Source organism: Aspergillus nomiae, assembly GCF_001204775.2.
Source record: "Aspergillus nomiae NRRL 13137 chromosome Unknown contig00034, whole genome shotgun sequence".
In the NCBI taxonomy this organism is placed as follows: domain Eukaryota; kingdom Fungi; phylum Ascomycota; class Eurotiomycetes; order Eurotiales; family Aspergillaceae; genus Aspergillus; species Aspergillus nomiae.
In genome coordinates, this window is record NW_015378089.1 from 131,101 (window position 1) to 149,802 (window position 18,702).

General features: G+C 51.1%; 9 protein-coding genes across 9 annotated transcripts; 3 read left to right on the forward strand and 6 right to left on the reverse strand.

Moving 5' to 3' along the window:
• Positions 1–1,410: 1,410 nt before the first annotated feature.
• On the forward strand, positions 1,411–2,937 carry ANOM_001656 (aflO/ omtB/ dmtA/ O-methyltransferase B; the record flags this gene model as incomplete). Its single annotated transcript, XM_015546913.1, has 4 exons — positions 1,411–1,723; positions 1,788–1,914; positions 1,965–2,088; positions 2,151–2,937. Coding segments are annotated over 4 exons (1,209 nt in total), but the record flags the coding sequence as incomplete, so codon positions are not given.
• A 139-nt stretch (positions 2,938–3,076) lies between these two features.
• Positions 3,077–8,575, forward strand: ANOM_001657 (uncharacterized protein; the record flags this gene model as incomplete). The annotated part of the gene is made up of 7 exons (XM_015546914.1): positions 3,077–3,904; positions 4,104–4,170; positions 4,221–4,635; positions 4,929–6,099; positions 6,155–6,307; positions 7,068–8,162; positions 8,240–8,575. The coding sequence occupies 7 exons, from the start codon at positions 3,077–3,079 to the stop codon at positions 8,573–8,575; spliced, it is 4,065 nt and encodes a 1,354-aa protein (XP_015410218.1).
• A 238-nt stretch (positions 8,576–8,813) lies between these two features.
• Positions 8,814–9,537, reverse strand: ANOM_001658 (DUF4267 domain-containing protein; the record flags this gene model as incomplete). The annotated part of the gene is made up of 2 exons (XM_015546915.1): positions 8,814–9,240; positions 9,515–9,537. 2 exons carry the CDS (start codon positions 9,535–9,537, stop codon positions 8,814–8,816), a joined length of 450 nt encoding a protein of 149 aa, XP_015410225.1.
• A 114-nt stretch (positions 9,538–9,651) lies between these two features.
• On the reverse strand, positions 9,652–11,374 carry ANOM_001659 (cytochrome P450; the record flags this gene model as incomplete). Its single annotated transcript, XM_015546916.1, has 3 exons — positions 9,652–10,651; positions 10,717–11,201; positions 11,267–11,374. 3 exons carry the CDS (start codon positions 11,372–11,374, stop codon positions 9,652–9,654), a joined length of 1,593 nt encoding a protein of 530 aa, XP_015410224.1.
• Positions 11,375–11,619: 245 nt separating this feature from the next.
• On the forward strand, positions 11,620–12,003 carry ANOM_001660 (EthD domain-containing protein; the record flags this gene model as incomplete). Its single annotated transcript, XM_015546917.1, has 1 exon — positions 11,620–12,003. One exon carries the CDS (start codon positions 11,620–11,622, stop codon positions 12,001–12,003), a length of 384 nt encoding a protein of 127 aa, XP_015410193.1.
• Positions 12,004–12,089: 86 nt separating this feature from the next.
• ANOM_001661 (SDR family oxidoreductase) lies at positions 12,090–13,182 on the reverse strand (the record flags this gene model as incomplete). Its single annotated transcript, XM_015546918.1, has 3 exons — positions 12,090–12,369; positions 12,430–12,753; positions 12,808–13,182. Coding segments are annotated over 3 exons (834 nt in total), but the record flags the coding sequence as incomplete, so codon positions are not given.
• An 852-nt stretch (positions 13,183–14,034) lies between these two features.
• ANOM_001662 (uncharacterized protein) lies at positions 14,035–16,549 on the reverse strand (the record flags this gene model as incomplete). The annotated part of the gene is made up of 4 exons (XM_015546919.1): positions 16,498–16,549; positions 15,660–16,442; positions 14,670–15,267; positions 14,035–14,612 (listed from the first exon to the last, which is right to left on the reverse strand). The coding sequence occupies exons 1-4, from the start codon at positions 16,528–16,530 to the stop codon at positions 14,035–14,037; spliced, it is 1,992 nt and encodes a 663-aa protein (XP_015410195.1). The 5' UTR covers positions 16,531–16,549.
• A 261-nt stretch (positions 16,550–16,810) lies between these two features.
• ANOM_001663 (uncharacterized protein) lies at positions 16,811–17,273 on the reverse strand (the record flags this gene model as incomplete). The annotated part of the gene is made up of 3 exons (XM_015546920.1): positions 16,811–17,068; positions 17,133–17,177; positions 17,241–17,273. The coding sequence occupies 3 exons, from the start codon at positions 17,271–17,273 to the stop codon at positions 16,811–16,813; spliced, it is 336 nt and encodes a 111-aa protein (XP_015410196.1).
• A 40-nt stretch (positions 17,274–17,313) lies between these two features.
• Positions 17,314–18,343, reverse strand: ANOM_001664 (aflH/ adhA/ short chain alcohol dehydrogenase; the record flags this gene model as incomplete). Its single annotated transcript, XM_015546921.1, has 2 exons — positions 17,503–18,343; positions 17,314–17,438 (listed from the first exon to the last, which is right to left on the reverse strand). The coding sequence occupies exons 1-2, from the start codon at positions 18,296–18,298 to the stop codon at positions 17,314–17,316; spliced, it is 921 nt and encodes a 306-aa protein (XP_015410197.1). The 5' UTR covers positions 18,299–18,343.
• Between the last annotated feature and the right edge of the window lie 359 nt (positions 18,344–18,702).

The following is an 18,702-nucleotide window of genomic DNA, read 5'->3' on the forward strand; positions in this document are numbered from 1 at the left end:
TAGAGCCTTTCGTACGATCGATAAGTATTTATGCCTACCAGTACAATAAACATAATTTCCCATTTTTATGCTGTGAATCGGCCTGCATCTATTAAGCCTTCACGGACACACTTATGACTTTACACCCATATACCCAGTCAAACGCCGAATTAGACCTCAGACATGGAAGACAGACTACATGGGTATTTTGAAGGGCCATCTGAACAGATATCTTCAGAACCTCATTAGAAACTAGAAACTATAGATGTGTTAAATCATCGCTGAAAGCAAGCTGAGCGCTACAGTACCATTGCAGGACTGCGTTTGTCACATCTAGATATATATATCGCTGAAACACATATTTGCGCACCTAGGCCCGATTTTGATAAACAAATTTGGCATGTAGCTGCACTTCAATCCATACGTAATATCATCAAGCTCGACTTGTACGTTGTCTATTACTCTCCATTCAAATGGTACAGTGAGAACCATGCAAATGTACGCTCTTAATGGTTCAAGCATCACCTAAAAAATATAGCTATAAAGGTTCTATGTCTACAATCAAGCTATTGCATTTCAAACGTGAAGTGTAACACGTCGCGAATTTGACCTATCCTAGATGTGGGCGGGCGTTCATTATGCATATTCAGAAGCGGAAATAAATATATCTCAATATCACCACAAGCTCCTCGAATACCTAACGTTTCCCCACCCACTGAGGGCATATATTCTGTGAGTAATTCAATTCATTATGTTTTTAATTATACACAGACTGGTGTATGGCTAGCTAGGTTAGGCTAATGGCGTTGGTTGCCCTTCCTCCCTACTAGTAGTTTAACCGTGGTGAGGTGTACATATATTTTGTTTCTTCCGGGGTTAAGCTACAGGTAACATAGTTCTGCCTGAGGCGGCCAACTAAAACCAATTTAAGCAGGCGGTGAACAAGGGCTATTTCCTACCGACGGTATTCTCAGAAACCCTACTAGACCGCCTCCTATATAGACTTAGTTCGTCGCCTTACTGCCCTATAAGGCACCTACGGTTACCTGCGGTTAACCTACCTAGGTTAATCGGTTTTCTACCTTCACCTAACTGGGGTCAGTTAGGGTTCTGGCTAGGGTACGACGGTTAGGTTATGCCAGTCGAATAATACACATACGCAACTTCTACAATGCTCAGGGATTGAATACACAACCCCCTTACTAGTAGAATTTCATACTAGACCAACTGGAGACCCGAAGTGCATTATTATTAGCGTAGCAAAGAAAAATTGAAGCTTATTCTGCAACTCCAGGCTACCGTTACAGTCACCAGTTGGTATTCTCGCCCCGTCGCGGCGATCATCATGGTGGATTCCGCGACCTTCGCTGAGCGACACATACTTCTCCCGAGGCATCTAGCTCTGCATGGCCTCCAATTAGTTCGGTATACAGGCGGGGAGTAGGACAAAAAGCGCGAAAGACAGGTTAAATGCCAGCAAATATCCCTCCCTATCTCAGGGGCCGTTACTTCATGCATTGACCCATCGTACATTCTTAATTTGACTGTACAATCTATACAGCCAGTTGTAAGTACCAGGGTCACAAAGATGACGGGCCTTGACATGGAATCCATCTTCGCGAAAATTAAAGAGGAGTATGCCAGAACAGACGATGTGGGCAAACGGCAGATTCAGGGCCATATCCGCGAGCTTCAGGTCGGCTTTTACTCGGACTGGGATGTGGTCATGCGATTGAGCAGTGGAGTAGGTCTCCCCATATTTGAAACCCTAGCTATGAATGGGAATGGGAAGATTGATCATCCTGTAGCCCCTACAAGTCGCTCTCGCGAAGGTCGGCATTGATCTGGGCATCTTCCGCGACCTCAAGGAGAGCAAGACGCCGATAACGCTGGCGGAATTTGTTAAGAAGACAGGAGCTTCTCCTAGACTCCTTGGTTAAATCCCTATCTACCTTGTAAGTGAGTTGCATTCTAACACAGAATAGGTCGCATCCTACGGACCCAGGCCGCGTTTGGCTTGATCAAGGAGACAGGGCCCCAAGAGTATACCTCGAGTGCGTTTACAGATGTGTTCGCGAAGGTGGATGCCGCAGGTGCGGTGGCGCAACTGTATGATCTGATCCTAATCGGCAGTTAACGTAGTCTCTACTAATGCCGAGTTCTCCGTTTAGATTCGACATCTCGGGTCCTTGTACCCAGATATTGCCTGACTTCCTGGCCGAGAGAGATTACCGAGATATCACCTCTAACAAAGACTGTGTCTTTCAAAAGGCCTTCAACAGTGACCTAACCATGTTTGAGTGGATGCCACAGCACCCCAAGCACATGGAATCGCTGGGTCATTTGATGGCTCTGGAGCGTCCCGTTTCCTGGGTCGACCACTTCCCTGTTCTTGAGAAGCTGGGAGATTTCCCAGGTCCCGACAAGGTATTAATGGTTGATATCGGTGGAGGCTTTGGCCAGCAATCGAAAGCCCTGCGCGCCAAATTTCCCAATCTTCCTGGTCGCGTTATCGTTCAGGATATTCCTCAAACTCTGGCCAACGCGCAGCCAGCGGCAGGGGTCGAGTTCATGGAGCATAGCTTCTTCGAACCACAGCCTATTCAGAATGCCAAGTTTTACTATTTGCGTCATGTCTTCCATGATTGGCCAGATGAACAATGCGTTCAGATCTTGAAGCAGATCATCCCGGCGATGGGACCGGACTCGCAGATTTTGATTGACGAGATGGTGATCCCCAGTACCGGAGTGCCTTGGCAAGCGGCATTTACAGATCTGCTTATGATGAACTCGCTTGGAGGAGTGGAGCGCACACGCGCCGAATGGGACAATTTGCTAGAGCAGGCGGGTCTGGAAATTATTCAGTCAAAGGTTTACGACAGTAAAGATCAGTCCATCTTGGTTGCTGTACCTAAAAGGCCCTAAGGACTTCCCTACACTAGCCAAATTGGTAAATACATTTCATAGGGCTTTCCTTTCGCATAGTGTACCGCTGGTATTGTAAACGTTGGACAGGCAGGCGTGGTAAGCTCACTATAAAGCTGCCTTTCCTCCCTCCTCGGTCTGCATCTCCTTCCCTTCGCTGTCTTGTAGCAATATGGTCACATACGCCCTTCTTGGCGCCACTGGGGCAACTGGCTCCAGCATTCTACGTCATCTTCTTCAAAAACCACCGGATTCTCTTCGCATTCAAATCCTCGTTAGGTCAAAAGCCAAATTGCTACAAGCGTTCCCAGATCTGGAGATGAGAAGAAACCCACAAGTCCATGTTATACAAGGAACGTCTACAGACTCTGATGCTTTGAGTGAGTGCCTGGGGAATGCTAGTATTGCATTCATGTGTGTGGCGCAGAATGGGAGCCCAATTGGCACCACATTGTGCCAGGATACTGGTCATGCCATCATATCCGCGCTCCAGCGACAACAGCAGGCCCAGGGAGCAAACTACCAGCCATGCACAATCGTTCAACTTCGTTCAGCCTCGTTGAACCCTGCACTGGCGGCCCAGGTACCGGCCTTCGTTCATCGAATTGTCAGCTTCTGCCTATTTGCAAACTACGCGGATATCAAGCAAGCGTGCCAATACTATAGTGAAGCACAGAAGCAGGGGACATTGGAATACATTCTCGTGGACCCTCCTACGCTTCATGATGCGAATGGAACACAGAAAACCGGCTATAGTCTAATCTCTACGGAGTCCCAAGCTATTGCCCTCAGCTACGCTGACTTAGGAGCTGCGATGTGTGAGATTGCCTATCGACACAACGAGTTCCACGGGCGCGCAGTGGGTGTAACCGCCACTGGTCATGTCCATCAAACCTGGGGAGTCCTACTGCGTCATCTATTGGAAGGTGGATCGTCTCGTTTGATAGAGAAAATAACGAAGGAAACGGTGGTTGTCGGAATGATGTGCGGTATTCTGGTGGTATGGGCGTGTCTGACGTGATCATTGTATGTCAAACTAGGCGAATATCATTTTCGCTGCCATGAAGGCTTCATGTTATGTCCATTGTTTTATTGAAAACCATGTTGCTTCGCTCGCCGAGAGCGTGCAAACCCATTATAAAATCCACTGTACTTGCATCCTTCCTGCACGTAAAGGTGAATGTTGACAGAGAAATTAGAATGTTTATACCATGATGATTACTGTACTTCAAGCTACCGCCGTGGTCATGGGCTCGTTCATGTCCGGTACCTCTCCTGTCCATATTTCGATTATGTCCAAAGTTTGACCCATCCAGGAGCCATGATGAGCGTCTATGGGCTAGCGATGCCTGCCTTCTTGCAAACCATTACTCAATCAGGTCCGCTTATTGGCTACCAAAGACGCCTCTATCAAATTGGAACTACGAAAGGCCGAGTGTTAGGCCTCACTACAACCTTTCTCTACGCTTCAGTGTCTGTTCACCAATACCTCAGTGGTGAACCTTGGCGTCTGTGTGCTGCTGCTGGTCTCACTACCATCGGCTTGGTTCCATTTACGGAAATTGTGATGGCCCCAACTAACAATGCGCTGGCTCGCCTAGAGTCTGCAACCAACAAGGGGATGGTAGTTTCCTGGGAGGAGACGGAGCAGCTGGTGCGAAGATGGGACCGATTCAATGCAGTGCGAGCACTCTTTCCGTTGGCAGGGGCAATGTTGGGTTCGCTGGGAGTGTTACAGCTAGTCAAGTTATAATGTACTATGTGAAAGGGTCGTGGTAGGATTTATGCACGTCACCACTGGACAACAACTTGTGGTTCTCCTTGCCATAGAATATAACTCTTCATGACAAATAGCATTACCGTAGTATGTTTACTGGCCGTCGATATGATTACCAGATAACATAATCACATAGATGGAAGTTGTGTATCCAATATACCATGTCCGAGTACCTGCCGTTCGCTGTCCGAGGAATAACTTCAATAGTGTACTTTAACCCTTCATGTCTCAAACTAGGATTGAGCAGGGCCCAAACCACAGCAGCCATGTATTTTCTCTCGCTATCAGTCTTAGCTCTTGTCACGCTGGTGAGCTACGTGCTCTTCCATCTGGGGTACAACCTTTTTCTCCATCCGCTCCGTGGATATCCTGGTCCACTGCTATGGCGAGCCAGCTCCCTGCCCTGGAAGATCGCACTACTCCGCGGTACGATGCACCATGACCTAATGCGCTATCATCAGAAGTACGGCGATACGGTCCGGATTAAACCCGATGAGATTAGCTACGCAAATGCTGAAGCCTGGCGCGATATCCACGCTCATGTGCCAGGACGACCGGAGTTCCTCAAGGACCCCGTACGCCTCCCATTAGCACCCAACGGAGTCATGAGTATTCTCGTCTCCGATACGCGGAACCATGCGCGGTTCCGTAGTCTGTTCGGCCATGCATTCAGCGACAAGGGTCTTCGCACCCAGGAGTCTACCATTCTGCAGTACGCCGACTTGCTGGTTGAGGTCCTGCGAGAGGTGGCCGACACGGGTCGTTCTGCGGAGATGGTGTACTACTTCAATATGGCCATCTTTGACTCCATCGGAGCTCTGTCCTTCGGTGAATCCTTCGACAGTCTGAAGAGCCGACAGCTGCACCCATGGGTAGACGCTATTCATAAGAATCTCAAGAGTGTGGCCATCTCACACGTTTTGCGCAGTATGGGCATCGAATTCCTCACTCCATACGTGCTGCCTAAGGAGCTCCGGGGTAAACGCCAGGAAAATTACAGCTACGCCGTTGAGAAGCTCAACAAGCGGATGAGAATGGAAGGTGACCAAGGGGATTTCTGGGATAAGGTTCTAGTCAAGAGTGCCGACGATAATCAGCGGGGAGATGGCATGAGCGCTGGCGAGATGCTCAATAACGCTGCCGTCATGGTCGTCGCAGGGTCAGAGACCACTGCCTCGGCGCTCAGCGGCTCGATGTATCTGCTGTGTTTGTCGGGCAAGATCGAGAAAGCCACCGCCGAGATCAGGAAGAGTTTTGCCTCCCCGGAGGAGATTGACTTGATCTCTGTCTCGCATCTACCGTACCTTACTGCCGTCATCGACGAGACGCTGCGCATGTATCCAGCCGTGCCCGGTCAACCCCCACGCGTGGTCCCTGCTGGCGGAGCAACAGTCTGTGGCAAATTTGTTCCCGAAGAGGTATTCCACCTCAAATGAACCGTTGAGATCATGAAATGCTAATGATATCCCCTAGACTAGGGTTGGTGTTAGTCATCTCGGCGCCTACTTTGCCGACTACAACTTTACTCACGCCGACAAGTTCATCCCCGAGCGACATCTTCAGAAAACGGAGGAACCGTTCAAGTACGACAACTATGGCGCCTACCAGCCTGGTCTGTTGGCATACGTAACTGTATTGGGCGGAATCTGGCCTACGCGGAGGTTCGCCTGACGCTTGCCAAGATCCTGTGGCATTTCGACTTCACTCTAGATGTGGACAAGACTGGCAACTTCCTCGATCAGAAGATCTGGTCTATCTGGGCGAAACGAGAGCTTTACATGACGCTTAAGTCGAGGGATACTTCTTGTTCTTGGCCGAGTACTTCCAGCAGCCCACAGTGAACGGGGGGTAGTTTTCCAGGCCACTCTGGGGCAGACGTCGTACGATGAGATACATGATGAAGCCAACTGAATGTAAATGACTGAAGTAGAATACACAATGGCTTATTCGCATATATGCACCATGTAGAATGTAGTAGGAAGGCTTCTCTCTGGTCACTTAGTAACATGGCGTGTTGAAACTAGAAAGTCTCCTCGATACTCGGCATTCTAGAGAGTGCTGATAGCATTGGTACTTTCAGAAGCTCAGTGCACACCGGGCCCTTGCAGCCTCAGCGTCGGAATCGGCCACTGCGAGTGATAAATGCCCGATGCTTCTCGCTCTTCGTCCTACTCGCAGCCCGGATAACAATCGAGAGCATCAATTTATGAGCATGAACCCCCTGATGCAACGGCGCTTTCTTCTGCCAATTGCTCAATAAGCTAACTGACCATCTTACCAACATGGGCGTCGACGGATGGCTTTCAGACGGCCATTTTCGACTATTGATATTGCTGATTGTTTGTGATCGTCGTTCCCTTCAGGGAGATAGGACTGACAAAGGCAGGTGCTAACGCCTCCCTCTCTCGCTGTCTACCGACTCTGGATTCATCCTCTACGATCATACCCAGGCCCTCGATGGTGGGCCATCTGGCGTGGCCCCTACATCCTCAGTAACACCCGAGGCAGCCTTGTCCGCGATCTCCAGCGGCTACACCAACAATTCGGGCCCGTCGTCCGAATCGCGCCGAATGAGCTATCTTTCATAGCCCCCGAGGCGGCCGCTCCGATCTACACGAGCAATCCGGAGTTTTCCAAGGATCCGATGCATCTTCCGCCATTCCATAATGGGACCCCAGGCATCCTGGCCGCCGACCATGCCCACCACCGCCGTTATCGACGGCTGTTGGCCTTTTCATTCTCTGACAAAGGTCTGAGGCAGCAACGCGGTCTTATCGAACGCAGCGTTAACCTGCTAATCACGCAATTCCATGAGAACTGTGGCCAGGGACCTCTGGACCTGACGCTGTGGTTCAACTGGGCTACCTTCGACATTATCGGCGATCTCGCTTTTGGAGACTCGTTCGGCTGCCTCGACAACGTCCAGACACATCCGTGGATTGCATCCATTCAAGGCAATGTCAAGTTGATTCCCATTCTGAATGGTCTGCGTCGCTACCGACTTGATGGTCTTCTGCGGCTTCTGGGATCCCGCAAACTGTTAGAACAGAGACGCCGGAACGCACAGTTCACGACCGACCAAGTCGACCGTCGCCTTCAAAACTCCAGCACCCCGCGAGGAGATATTTGGGATGCTGTGCTGGCCCAGAAGCTTGACGGGGAACCGCCCATGTCGCGGGCAGAAATGATCAGTAATGCGAGTGCCATCGTGCTGGCAGGTAGCGAGACGTCGGCCACCCTGTTAAGTGGCTGCACTTGGCTGTTGTTAAAGAACCCGGAGCATCTGCACCAGCTTACGTCTCGCATACGATCAGAGTTCTCTCACGCATCGGAGATTGACTCCCAGAGTGTCTCGCGTGTCGAGGGACTGCAGGCAGTCCTGGAGGAATCGCTGCGTCTGTATCCACCGGTGCCCATGCAAAGTAACCGCATCGTGCCGTCGACAGGGGCTCATATCGCAGGAGGATGGGTACCCGGGGGGGTAAGTCTTCTTGCGTTCCTTTACAAATCCTACCTATATTTCGGTCGCTAATATGAAGCTTTTTACGTCTACAACAGACATCGGTCGGTCTACAACAATTTGTCGCCTGTAGGTCACCCAGCAACTTCCATCGTCCCGACGAGTTCCTGCCTGAGCGTTGGCAAGGCCAGGGCGAATTTGCCCATGATCGCCGCGAGGTATCGCAGCCGTTCAGCATCGGACCGCGGAATTGCATTGGGCGACAGCTAGCCTACGTGGAGATGCGGTTAATCCTGGTCAAGCTTCTGTGGCATTTCGATCTACGGTTAGATACTACGCGTATGAAGGGTACAGACTGGTTGGCCGAGCAGGGCATTTGGATTCTCTGGGACAAGAAACCGTTGTGGGTTACGCTGGAACCTCGCGACAAGTAGTAGATGAACCTAGTATCTTTAGAGATGCCTTCATAGAGTCTCCCATAATTCACGCACACACTCAATCAATGCACATGCCCCTCCCCGTGCTGCACTACAGAGTCTGGCTCGGATCGCGAAAACCATCGATTTCGGACAGTGAAGCGGCCATCTCAAGCCCTCTGGATACACTCAAGTGGCTCGGCGCTGCACTTTCATTTCTCTATTACCACACGAATGTAGAGCGGCAACCTCATATTCAATCCAACAGTCCCGAAAGAGCAGTGCCAATCAACGCCACGATGGGCGCATAGCTCCAATGCCCCCATTCCCCGTGTCCCCACGACCAGCAAATCGCGCCGTCTGCAAAGGCCACCGCACTGAACGCCAACAACGTCCATCCGAGTGACTTGGGTGTGCCGAATATCGAGGCCACGTACACCGACAGCCCGATGTAAATATCCCGGACTCCGTACACGTACATCAGACTGTCCACGAGCTGTCGGTCCGCCGTTGCTGTGGGCGGTGTCCATTCGAAGAAGGTAAGGGCATGATCGGGGCGTATGAGGCGTTGATGCCAAAACCGAGGATGATGGTGCCAAAGGCGTTGCCTGCCAGACGCAGGGCTGTATTTTCCGAGAGGGGCATTTGAGGAGGTCAGAAAGTCGGCCCAATCGCAGTCCAATCTAATTCAGGGACGGGGAAGGGAAAATGTGGCTGTTATTCAAACGAAATGGGGGATAGCTTTGGTTGAGAACTGGAGATAGACAACAATGATATGATAACACAGCAACCTTCCTCCACAGCGGTGAATCAGTCTTTTCGCTCTCCGAACAAGAGATCCCTGTCTTCGATAACGTAATCCACAAGCCACAGACCAGATCTCTCTCTTGTGGCTTGCTTTGCATGACCCGCCTTGGCTAGGGTCAAGAATTGTACAGGACGACCGTGAATTTTTACTTGGTCTCTGACCAGGGCATCATATTCCTAAAATCTGTAGACCCCACAAAAGCATGGGTTGCTCCTACAGCCGGGCAGGGACAGGTAAAGTGCGACACGCATGCTACAGGATGATTGAATGGAAGCTATAGCCAGTTTCAGCATCGTTCCTTGACACGGCATGGAAACCCATCGGCAGGGTGGGCGCCCCCAGCACCTCTCTCCGCCTGGTAGGCACGATGCCCATTTACTTCTCTGGCCGTCGTGGCCGGGTGAATGCTGTCCCACTCATCGTATGCTGGCGTAATATCGAACTGACGGATAGTCATGGCCAGCGCAATCCGAAGCTCCAGCATCGCCAATGTCTGGCCAATGCAGCTCCGTGGCCCAAATTCAAATGCTCTCCAGGCACCTTTAACCGGATATAAGGGATCTTCGGGCCCCACCAGCCATCGCTCCGGAATGAAGCTCTCCACCTGCTGCCAGTGGTCACTGTTATGGTGGAGAGCCACCGTGAGCGTCCAGACGTTGCATCCCACCGTGGGATATCGTTGCCCATCTTCCCCAATGATTTCGGCGTCAGGTCGGCCCTCCCGCATCGACGCTGATGGAGGGAACAACCGCAACGTTTCTTTAATCACGGCAGTTGTGTAGGTAAGCTTGTTCAGCAATTGGACATCTTCCTTGATGCGGCCCTGAGCATCCGCTGGATCCCCACCCAGCACATCTTCATGTTCAGCACGGATCCTCGCCAGGACCTCGGGGTGCTGAGCGAGTAGGTAGTAGGTGTATATGAGAGTGCTACTTGTGGTGTTGCGGCCGGCGAAAAGAAAAACACGCAGTTGAGGAGCCACCAGCCGCTTGAATTCCGCCAGTGAACGAGTGCTGCTGCTGCTAGACTGTTCTTTGAGATATTCTCGTAGAGCCAGCGAAATCACAGATTTGGAGGGACGATCTGGTGGAGTGCGGTAGGCACGGTCCACTTCACTGTCAATAATTCGGTCCATAACCTTGTTATTATACCATAGCACCAAAGGCCGAATGGTCAAATAACGCTTGACAGGGTTAAACGTAGTACCAAACGAAGTCCAATCGATCTGTCGCTGCAGGGCCGTGGCGAGTGGGTGATCCTTGATTTGGTGGTGCAGTTGAGTGTCCCTGCTCGTCTCGTTACTAATTGAATCTCCTCGATAATGCAATATGTTACATAGGAGTCCACATACAGCACGACCGAGCAAATGGTATCCACCGTTAATCGGGTGGTGAGCGACTCGAGAGGAAAAACCTCAGCTTGTTGCGCTTTTTTGCGCAATTGAGTGCAGAAGGTGGCCACCTCATCGGCGATATTTGGCGCCAGGCCAATAATGTAGGCAGGATTAAATCCTGGATTGAACAGCGCCCGCCACTTCTTCCACGTCTCGCCATGCATGCTCATCATGCTGGGTCCCCCGGTCACTGTCTCCAGGGGCCGACGCAGGATGGCCGGCTTCGTCAGATTCAACTTCTGGATTTGGCTGGCTGCCGAGGGAGCCGAAACGATCATCCAAGTCCCGCTAAAGGGCCACATATTAATGTAGAAGATGCCGGACGGGAATTGCTGGGAGATCTTCAGCATGATGCTATGAAGCGTCGCGTCCGACGGCATCCCTTGGATGGTTTTTTTAAGGGTCCCGAAGTGTCCAGCCAGAAGCTTGAACTCTGGCATAGGCTATGCATTGTCAGCTCCAGGGCCTCTCCTAATCTTTCCGTATGATACAGGTCGAGGGAGAATACCAGGTTCCCTTTTTGCAGCTTCCATACTTCCTGGCGAGCCTGGTAGAACGCTGTCAGGAAACGGGTGAAAGCAAGCACGCCCAGAGCTATGAGGAGCGAAAGGTACATGATACGATTTCGCTTCCAGTGTATAGTGAATGCGGTCGATGAGGATCAGGTAATTAGAGGAATAAGATCGATTGAGGTTATGTCGCTAGTTTTTCCAGTTCGGGGACCGAGGGCTTTTTTGTCCCCCGACTGCATGCCTGCCAACATAAGTATATTCCACACCTTTGCTCTATCCAGCCTTGTCGAACCAATCTAACACACATGTTTGATTTCCCTCCTATTGCCTCGCTGAATTTCTCTCCGTTATGTGGAACGACGGCTTCACCCTTGTTGTTTTCGTGACTCGCAAGCCAGATCTTTCCCCCGATGCCTTCCAGGATTACTGGGAGAACCACCATGTGCCATTACTTCGACGCCTGGGCGGATCCAAATTTCCACGCAGTCATATTCGACATTATGTGAAACGTGATGGTCAAGCCCCGGGCTTCCCCGCTGATGTACTGGTGGGGGAGCCATCCGATTTTACCTATGACGGTTTTGCTATTATCAACTACGAGAGCGAAGCCGCATTTCAAGAATTTCTCCCCGTTATGTCGACGCCCGAGGTGTCAGAGGACGAGCATAAATTCACAGATCCGTCCAAAATGAGAGCCGTGGTGCTTGGTGAAGTGAGGAAGACGACGGGATGAACTGTGAATTGTCTACTCTCACAAAGGCCGCTTTGGATATATCAAGTTAGGATTGGTACAATGTAAAAGGTTCTCAGGCATGGATGCAAAGAGTTTGGCGCTATTACTTTGTAACATTAGAACTTATATTAAGTTGTGGTTCACCAAGCAAATCTGATCTGATACGTCGTCTAGCTCTCTAGAAAATGAAGGAATACACCCCAGCAACGAGCATCTCCTGGTAAAGATTTATCGAAAAGCGCCGCCATCCACCCCAATGATCTTGCCACTTACCCATTCGGCTGCATCAGATGCCAGGAAGCTAACTACCCGGGCGACGTCCACGGGCCTGCCCACGCGGTTCAACGGAGAGAGCCAAGCAGCACACTACATTAGATCTCGTTAATTAGGAACCCAGCAAGACGCAGTTTATGGGAGAAGGCTTACCTCATCTACCTGCTCATCCGTGAAAGTCTCACCATTTGGGATATACTCCCGCGACACAGCCAAAAACATATCCGTCTTAATGGCTCCGGGAGCCACGGCATTCACGGTGATCTTCTTGTCTCCGCAGTCAATGGCCATGCAGCGAACAAAGGTGTCAATAGCTCCCTTGGATCCCGAGTATACAGCATGCTTGGGTACCCCCTTGACGCAAGCGGTGTTCGAGCTGGTCAGGATAATTCGACCTCCTTCACGCATATGACGATAGGCCTCCCGCGCCACGAAGAACTGGCCACGGGTGTTAACCCGGAAGACCCGGTCAAACTCCTAACGTTTTCATTAGTATATGCGGTACTTAAGTGCGTTATCTGTGGTTCATACCTCCGGGGTCACATCTTTAAGGTGGCCGAACGATACAACTCCAGCGTTCGAGGACACAATATCCAGGTAGCCAAAATGGCGCACCGTCTCCGCCATTAACTTTTCTGTCGCCTCAGGATCCCCAACATCGGCCTGAATTGCGATAGCGTCGGTACCATTGGCCTTGATCTGTTCAACCACCTTCTCCGCGGCCTCACGGGAGTGGGCGTAGTTAACCACGACTTTAGCTCCGCGCTCACCAAGGGCGACGGCGATGGCTGCACCAATGCCGCGGCCGGCACCGGTGACCAAGGCCACTTTGCCATCTAAACGGTGGTTGTCCGACATGCTGAGGATCTTGTGTAAGGTAGAGACTCTGCGGAGGCAAGACAATGTGTAGTTCTGTGAAAACACCGACACACCAGACTGCTCACGTAGTATATATATAGCAAGTTATGAATGGCTAGCCACCCAACAGCTCTGTTCTCGGAGACCGAGAGGTGTGAAGATTAGTACCTCGTCGGGCGGCGAGTGCAAAGCCTCTGTAGCAATACGCTTTGTGTATGCGAGGCTGAAAACCTAGGAAACTGAGAATAGGATATGGCCAATCACACCAAAATACAGAATAACGAGAGGACAACCGCCGCTGGCGTTGAGGTATGTCCCTGAGATATTGGTCTACGTCTGCCTCAATCAAACCAAAATATCTCACGGGTTGTCTAGAGAACCTTTCGTTGATTCTAGCCTTGAGTGAAGTCTGTATATGTCTCCTAAATGTTGAAGAAAATACGCTTAACATGGGTGTTTAATCAGAAGGGATATTCTCTCTGGTCTCATCTAGAAATGAATTCAACAAATATTTCTCTTGTTTGTTTGATCGGTCTCAAGTTTGCCTTCTAATGGTTCGTGCCTCTATTTCACAGCCGGTGTATTTACGTCGCGTAATAGGTGCATTTGACCAAGCAAAGATTCTCACGCTTATAATATGTTGGAAAAACTAGTTGATCCTTTGCTGAAGGACTAACGAGACAAGGACAAGTAAACAAAAAGAACACGATTCCTCCTGTCGAAGAGGCATCCTGGCCGGAAAGGGCGATCAGCCATACAGCAAAGTAGCCCAGATCCAGCTTGCAACGCTCTCCAAGAGAAGTATTCCGCCACCACCAGCCTCACTTTGAGGCGGATCCAAAGTACTTTGCTCCTTGTTGAGGTCCGATCGGCTAATAGAGCACATCTAGTCAAAAGCTATCACACTGCGAGGGACACAATGATACTACTCACCTGTTGCTTGGGCACGGTTTCCAGCCTAGTGTTGCATGACAGCTGCCATATATCCTTGCTCGTCATGTTCACACGGTATCTCTGCGTCGGCGTTTCGAACAAGAAGTTCATGGGGAATCCGACGTCAAAGGGTTCCGCATCATCGATTTCATGGATTTCCTCCTCGCTCAGTACCAAGCGGAGAGCCTCAATGTTATCCTTGAGATGCTCCACCTTGCGACCCCCGATGACTGGGAACACATAGGGGGCCTTGTGCATGACGTAGGCTTGAGCGATACTAGTAGCCTTGGTGTTCTTCCGTTGCGCCATCTGCTCTAGTTTCTCTCCGAGTCGCCGGTGCTTCTCATCCTGAGGATCCATCTTGCGACCCTCGCGAGCAAAGTCCTCAGCGCTACGGAACTGACCACGGCCCAGTACACCCCATGGTGCGACGCCCATGCCCTCAGACTCACACATGGGCAGAATATCCCGCTCGAAGTCGCGGAAAGCGCACGACCAATGGCCTTGATAGACGCTGAACGGCGTAAGTCCGTTGGCTCGAGCAACTGTAGCAGTCATTAACTCCACCCATCAACTACATCTTATAATGCAGATGCACGTACATGCGTTACATTTGACCACGAGCCAGGCTGGGGTATCGCTGACCCCCAGATACAGAACCTTGCCATTTGCCACCAGGTGATTGAGACTTCGCATCACTTCCTCAACACTTGTGGTAAAGTCCCACATGTGCACGTACAATAGGTCGATATAGTCAGTCTGGAGCTTTTCCAAACTGGCCTTAACTGACAGACGCAGACTTTTGGCATGGTTACCCTGAAAGTTTGACTTGATCTTCTGCGGGCCGAACATCGTGTAGCTCATAGTATACTTGGTTGATAACACGATCTCATCGCGATTCTGCCGCTGTGTCATCCATTCACCCACCCATCTTTCGCTATCGCCTCCCTGATAGAAGTTGGCCACGTCGATAAAGTTCCCACCGCTCTCGTAGAAGGTGTCCAGCATGTTGAAACTGGCCGCCTGGTCACACTCACCCATAACCCCTTTCCAGCCATTGCCGAAGCTCATCGTTCCCAGGCATAAGGGCGACACACGAACACCGGCGCTAGGTGAGAGAATCCGATGGTACCCTAGCGGGGTGGGAGGCTCTGGGGCAGCAGGGAGGACCATGATTGCTGTTCTTGTAGTATGTGGTGACTATAGAGGCCAGAAGGGGTGTGTAGGAAATGATAAAAGTGCCACCAGCTAGAGTTTTTATTCACGGTTTATAATGGATGAAGTCCAAGTCTCCAGAATGCCTTACAACCTGATCGCTTTCCGAAAGACCGGCCGTCAAAGCAGGTCGATATCTGACCCATTCGCAGGGTATGCACGCTGGGTGTTACGACGATTCTTGTTGCCATAATATCAGATCAATTGTTATTTGTTTCTCTCGCATATCAATATGAGTATGTACGCTACTACGACATCCATCGTACTGCCTTAGCTACTGCCTCCAAAAAAGCCTTCTGGTGCTCCCCAAGAGATTGAAAAGGAAACATGAACGAGCAATGCGGATATCCTGGATAAGCATCGTACATAACCGGTACCTTAGCAGTGTCCAATGCCCCCTTCATCAACCTGGCATCATCTCGTAGCGTGTCCAACCCCAACTCGGCAATATAAACCTTTGGCAGAGCAAGCAACCTCGGATGCAGAAGGCAGGAGGTGTAGACGTCGTCCACCGGCGCGTTGTAACAATCGAAAAACACCTGCATGGCAGCCCGCGAGTTCACCGTCAACTCCGCATTCTCCTCATACGCCGTGTACTGCTCCTTCAAATGGTCGGGTACTGCATCCGGGTGCACGGTGATGGGCGCCAACGCCACCACCCCGCCGACCTTACCCGCCATGTCTTGGTCGATCAGTCGCAGTGCCGTGCCAAAGGCCAGATTCCCGCCGGCGGACGTGCCCATCAAGACGAGTGGATGGTTCCCATAGCGCGATAGAGCCCAGAGAGCAGCCCTCACGCCGTCATTCAGCGCGCCAGGATAGCGAGTCTCAGGAGCCTTGCGGTATTCCACGCTGACCAGGCGCATCTGGCATTGGCGGCTGATAATGCGACAGAAACCATCTTCTTCCTTGACTCCTCCCATTACCCAACCTCCCCCATGAAAGTAGAGGCCCACTGGTCCCTGGCCCGTCGCGTTAGGGGGGGTGTAGCAACGCAGCCACAGTCCATCCAGCTGGACATCCTCGGTCGTCACGCTCTCATCGGGAGGAGGAAACCCGTATCGTGTAGCTAATGTACCAGCCAGCTGTCCCCAGCCGGTCAAAACGCTCTTTAAATCCTTCCCTGGGAGACATGGGGTTTGCCCTAAATCCTCGACGAACTACAGTCACCGTTAGTCCCATCGATATGCCCTCTGCTGTCAACCGAAGCGTTACCTGCTGCCACGGAGCGGCAAAAGGGGTCTCCATCGCGGTATGGCCGTGTATCTACAGCGATATTATCATGGTGCTTGTGAAGCCGCCCTGCATCGGTACACGTATATAACTAACATCAAAGTCGGACAGCGAATTGTCGCTTTCCGAGTTCTATAACACGTCCGTTCCGTCACAGTGTCAGTATAGATTGTCCTCCAAAGCACATCTCTTGTAGTAAAATCCCCAAATTCGCAGCAGAGAGTATTATACAACATGCCTGTCTACCATATCGGTACGTACGAATAAGTCTCGGAGTAAAAGGGATCTCCACTAACTATCCGTTATCGCCGCCCCAGCCCTGTTCAAGCTCAAATCCGATGCCGATCCCATTAAAGTAGAGCAATGGAAGCAAGAGGCCCATGCGATGGTTGGCCAAGTGCCAGGTGAGTTGGCATCGCCCCAGTTTGCGATGAGTTGCAAATTTACTCATAGGCCGGTGCTCAGGACTGTTAGACTTGCGGGCCGATTCACCGACGGAGTTCACGGCTCCCTTGGCGAAGGGGTTCGACATGGCAGCTGTCGTACTGCTAGACTATTTAGAGAGCTTAGCTACATTCTTTACGCACCCGAGTCACCATAAGTGAGTCTGAAGTTACAAAGTACCGGGCAAGGAGAACTGACGTGGACAGGGTGAATATTCTCTATCAAGAAGTGTGCGATCATAAAAGTACGATTGCGTATGATCTTGAGTTTTAGGAAATAACTGTTGTATCCACGAGACATGGTTGTCTGGACATAACGGCTTCTTCAAGATAGAATACCAATGGTAGACCACACTCAAGCATCAAAACCTGCTTCCCGTCGGCGCTGCATAATTGGTCGTAGTTGATCGCCTCCCCAACCATCCTCGAGGTCATCCTTAAGGTCAAAGACTCCCTCGGGCTGGATAGCGAGTGCCCGACCTACCAAGGGTCATTAGCTTTGAAGCAATAGATATACCAGATTCAGGAATTCAATCGGACGTACCGTGGAGCATCGGGTTAGCAGCGCAAGCATTGGCTGCCTCCACGCAAGCGTCGATGCTCGCAAACGTCAAACGCTGCGCCATATCGATTCCTCGAGCAGCCATAGCCCTCTTCATAGGCGCGATTAGCGGTGTGTCGATGAACCAAGGGGCAAGAAGGTTACAGCGCACTCCCAGCTCCTGCGTGCGAGCGCGAGTGCTGCGAAACAGACCCCGGACACCAAACTTGCTGGCGGGATAGGTTGAGGCCTTGGGGCTGTCCATGTACGATCCGATGGAACCCATGAGCAGCAGTGACTTGTCGGGCGACAAATTGGTGCCTTCGTTTGTCGGGGACAGGCGCAGGTAAAACAGAGCCAGCCACGAGGTGTAGTAGACGCCGATCAAGTTCACCTGGATGTTGCGGATATCAGGGGGGGATGGATTCACGTCTAGACGAGGCTCACCGGCGGCCAAGACGTGGTCAACCTGGTTGCCGCCTGCAAAAGAGACACCTGCAAAGGCAGCCACAATGTCAAGGGCCTTCGAAGGGGTGAACTGAATTGCTTCTTTGAAGGCCGTTATCTGACTCTCCCAGGAGGTCACATCACAACAGACGTAGTGAACATGTCCGCCTACTAGGTCCAGGAGGATGTTCTGCCCCGTCTCTAGAGGTTGGATGTCAGCAATAGTAACATACATACCGGCTGCTGCCCATGCTCGCGCCGTGGCCAACCCGATGCCTGAAGCACCACCAGTGATAAGGGCCCCTTTGCCCCGTAGAGTCCCCAAGTCAACAGTCGTATCCAGAACTTCCATTGCGTGGCTTAGGTAGTTGTTGCCTTCAATGTCATATTCTCTCTCACTATGCCCTTATATGTATAAACTGGCGTGATATAGTCTCCCGGGTACCGGGTCTCGGAGTGCGAAAGGGTGGACGAAGCAACGACGAAATAGTTCTCAGTATTAGATCTTCCTATTAGCAGAGCAAGATCAAATCTATGTCCCTGGATTATTTCCTGGCTCCTCTATAAGCAACTCCCCGATCATTATTTACGCGTCAGCATCAAACCTGGTAACAAGCGCGCCAACGAGCTCCAAGTGAGCGAACACGAAATGAGATTACTCACACCTAGAACTCCACTCAAAGCCCCTTGCAACGCAACGCCCCGGTCACCATCGTATCCAGGCTATGATTAAAGCTGGGCAGAATTATTTATTTT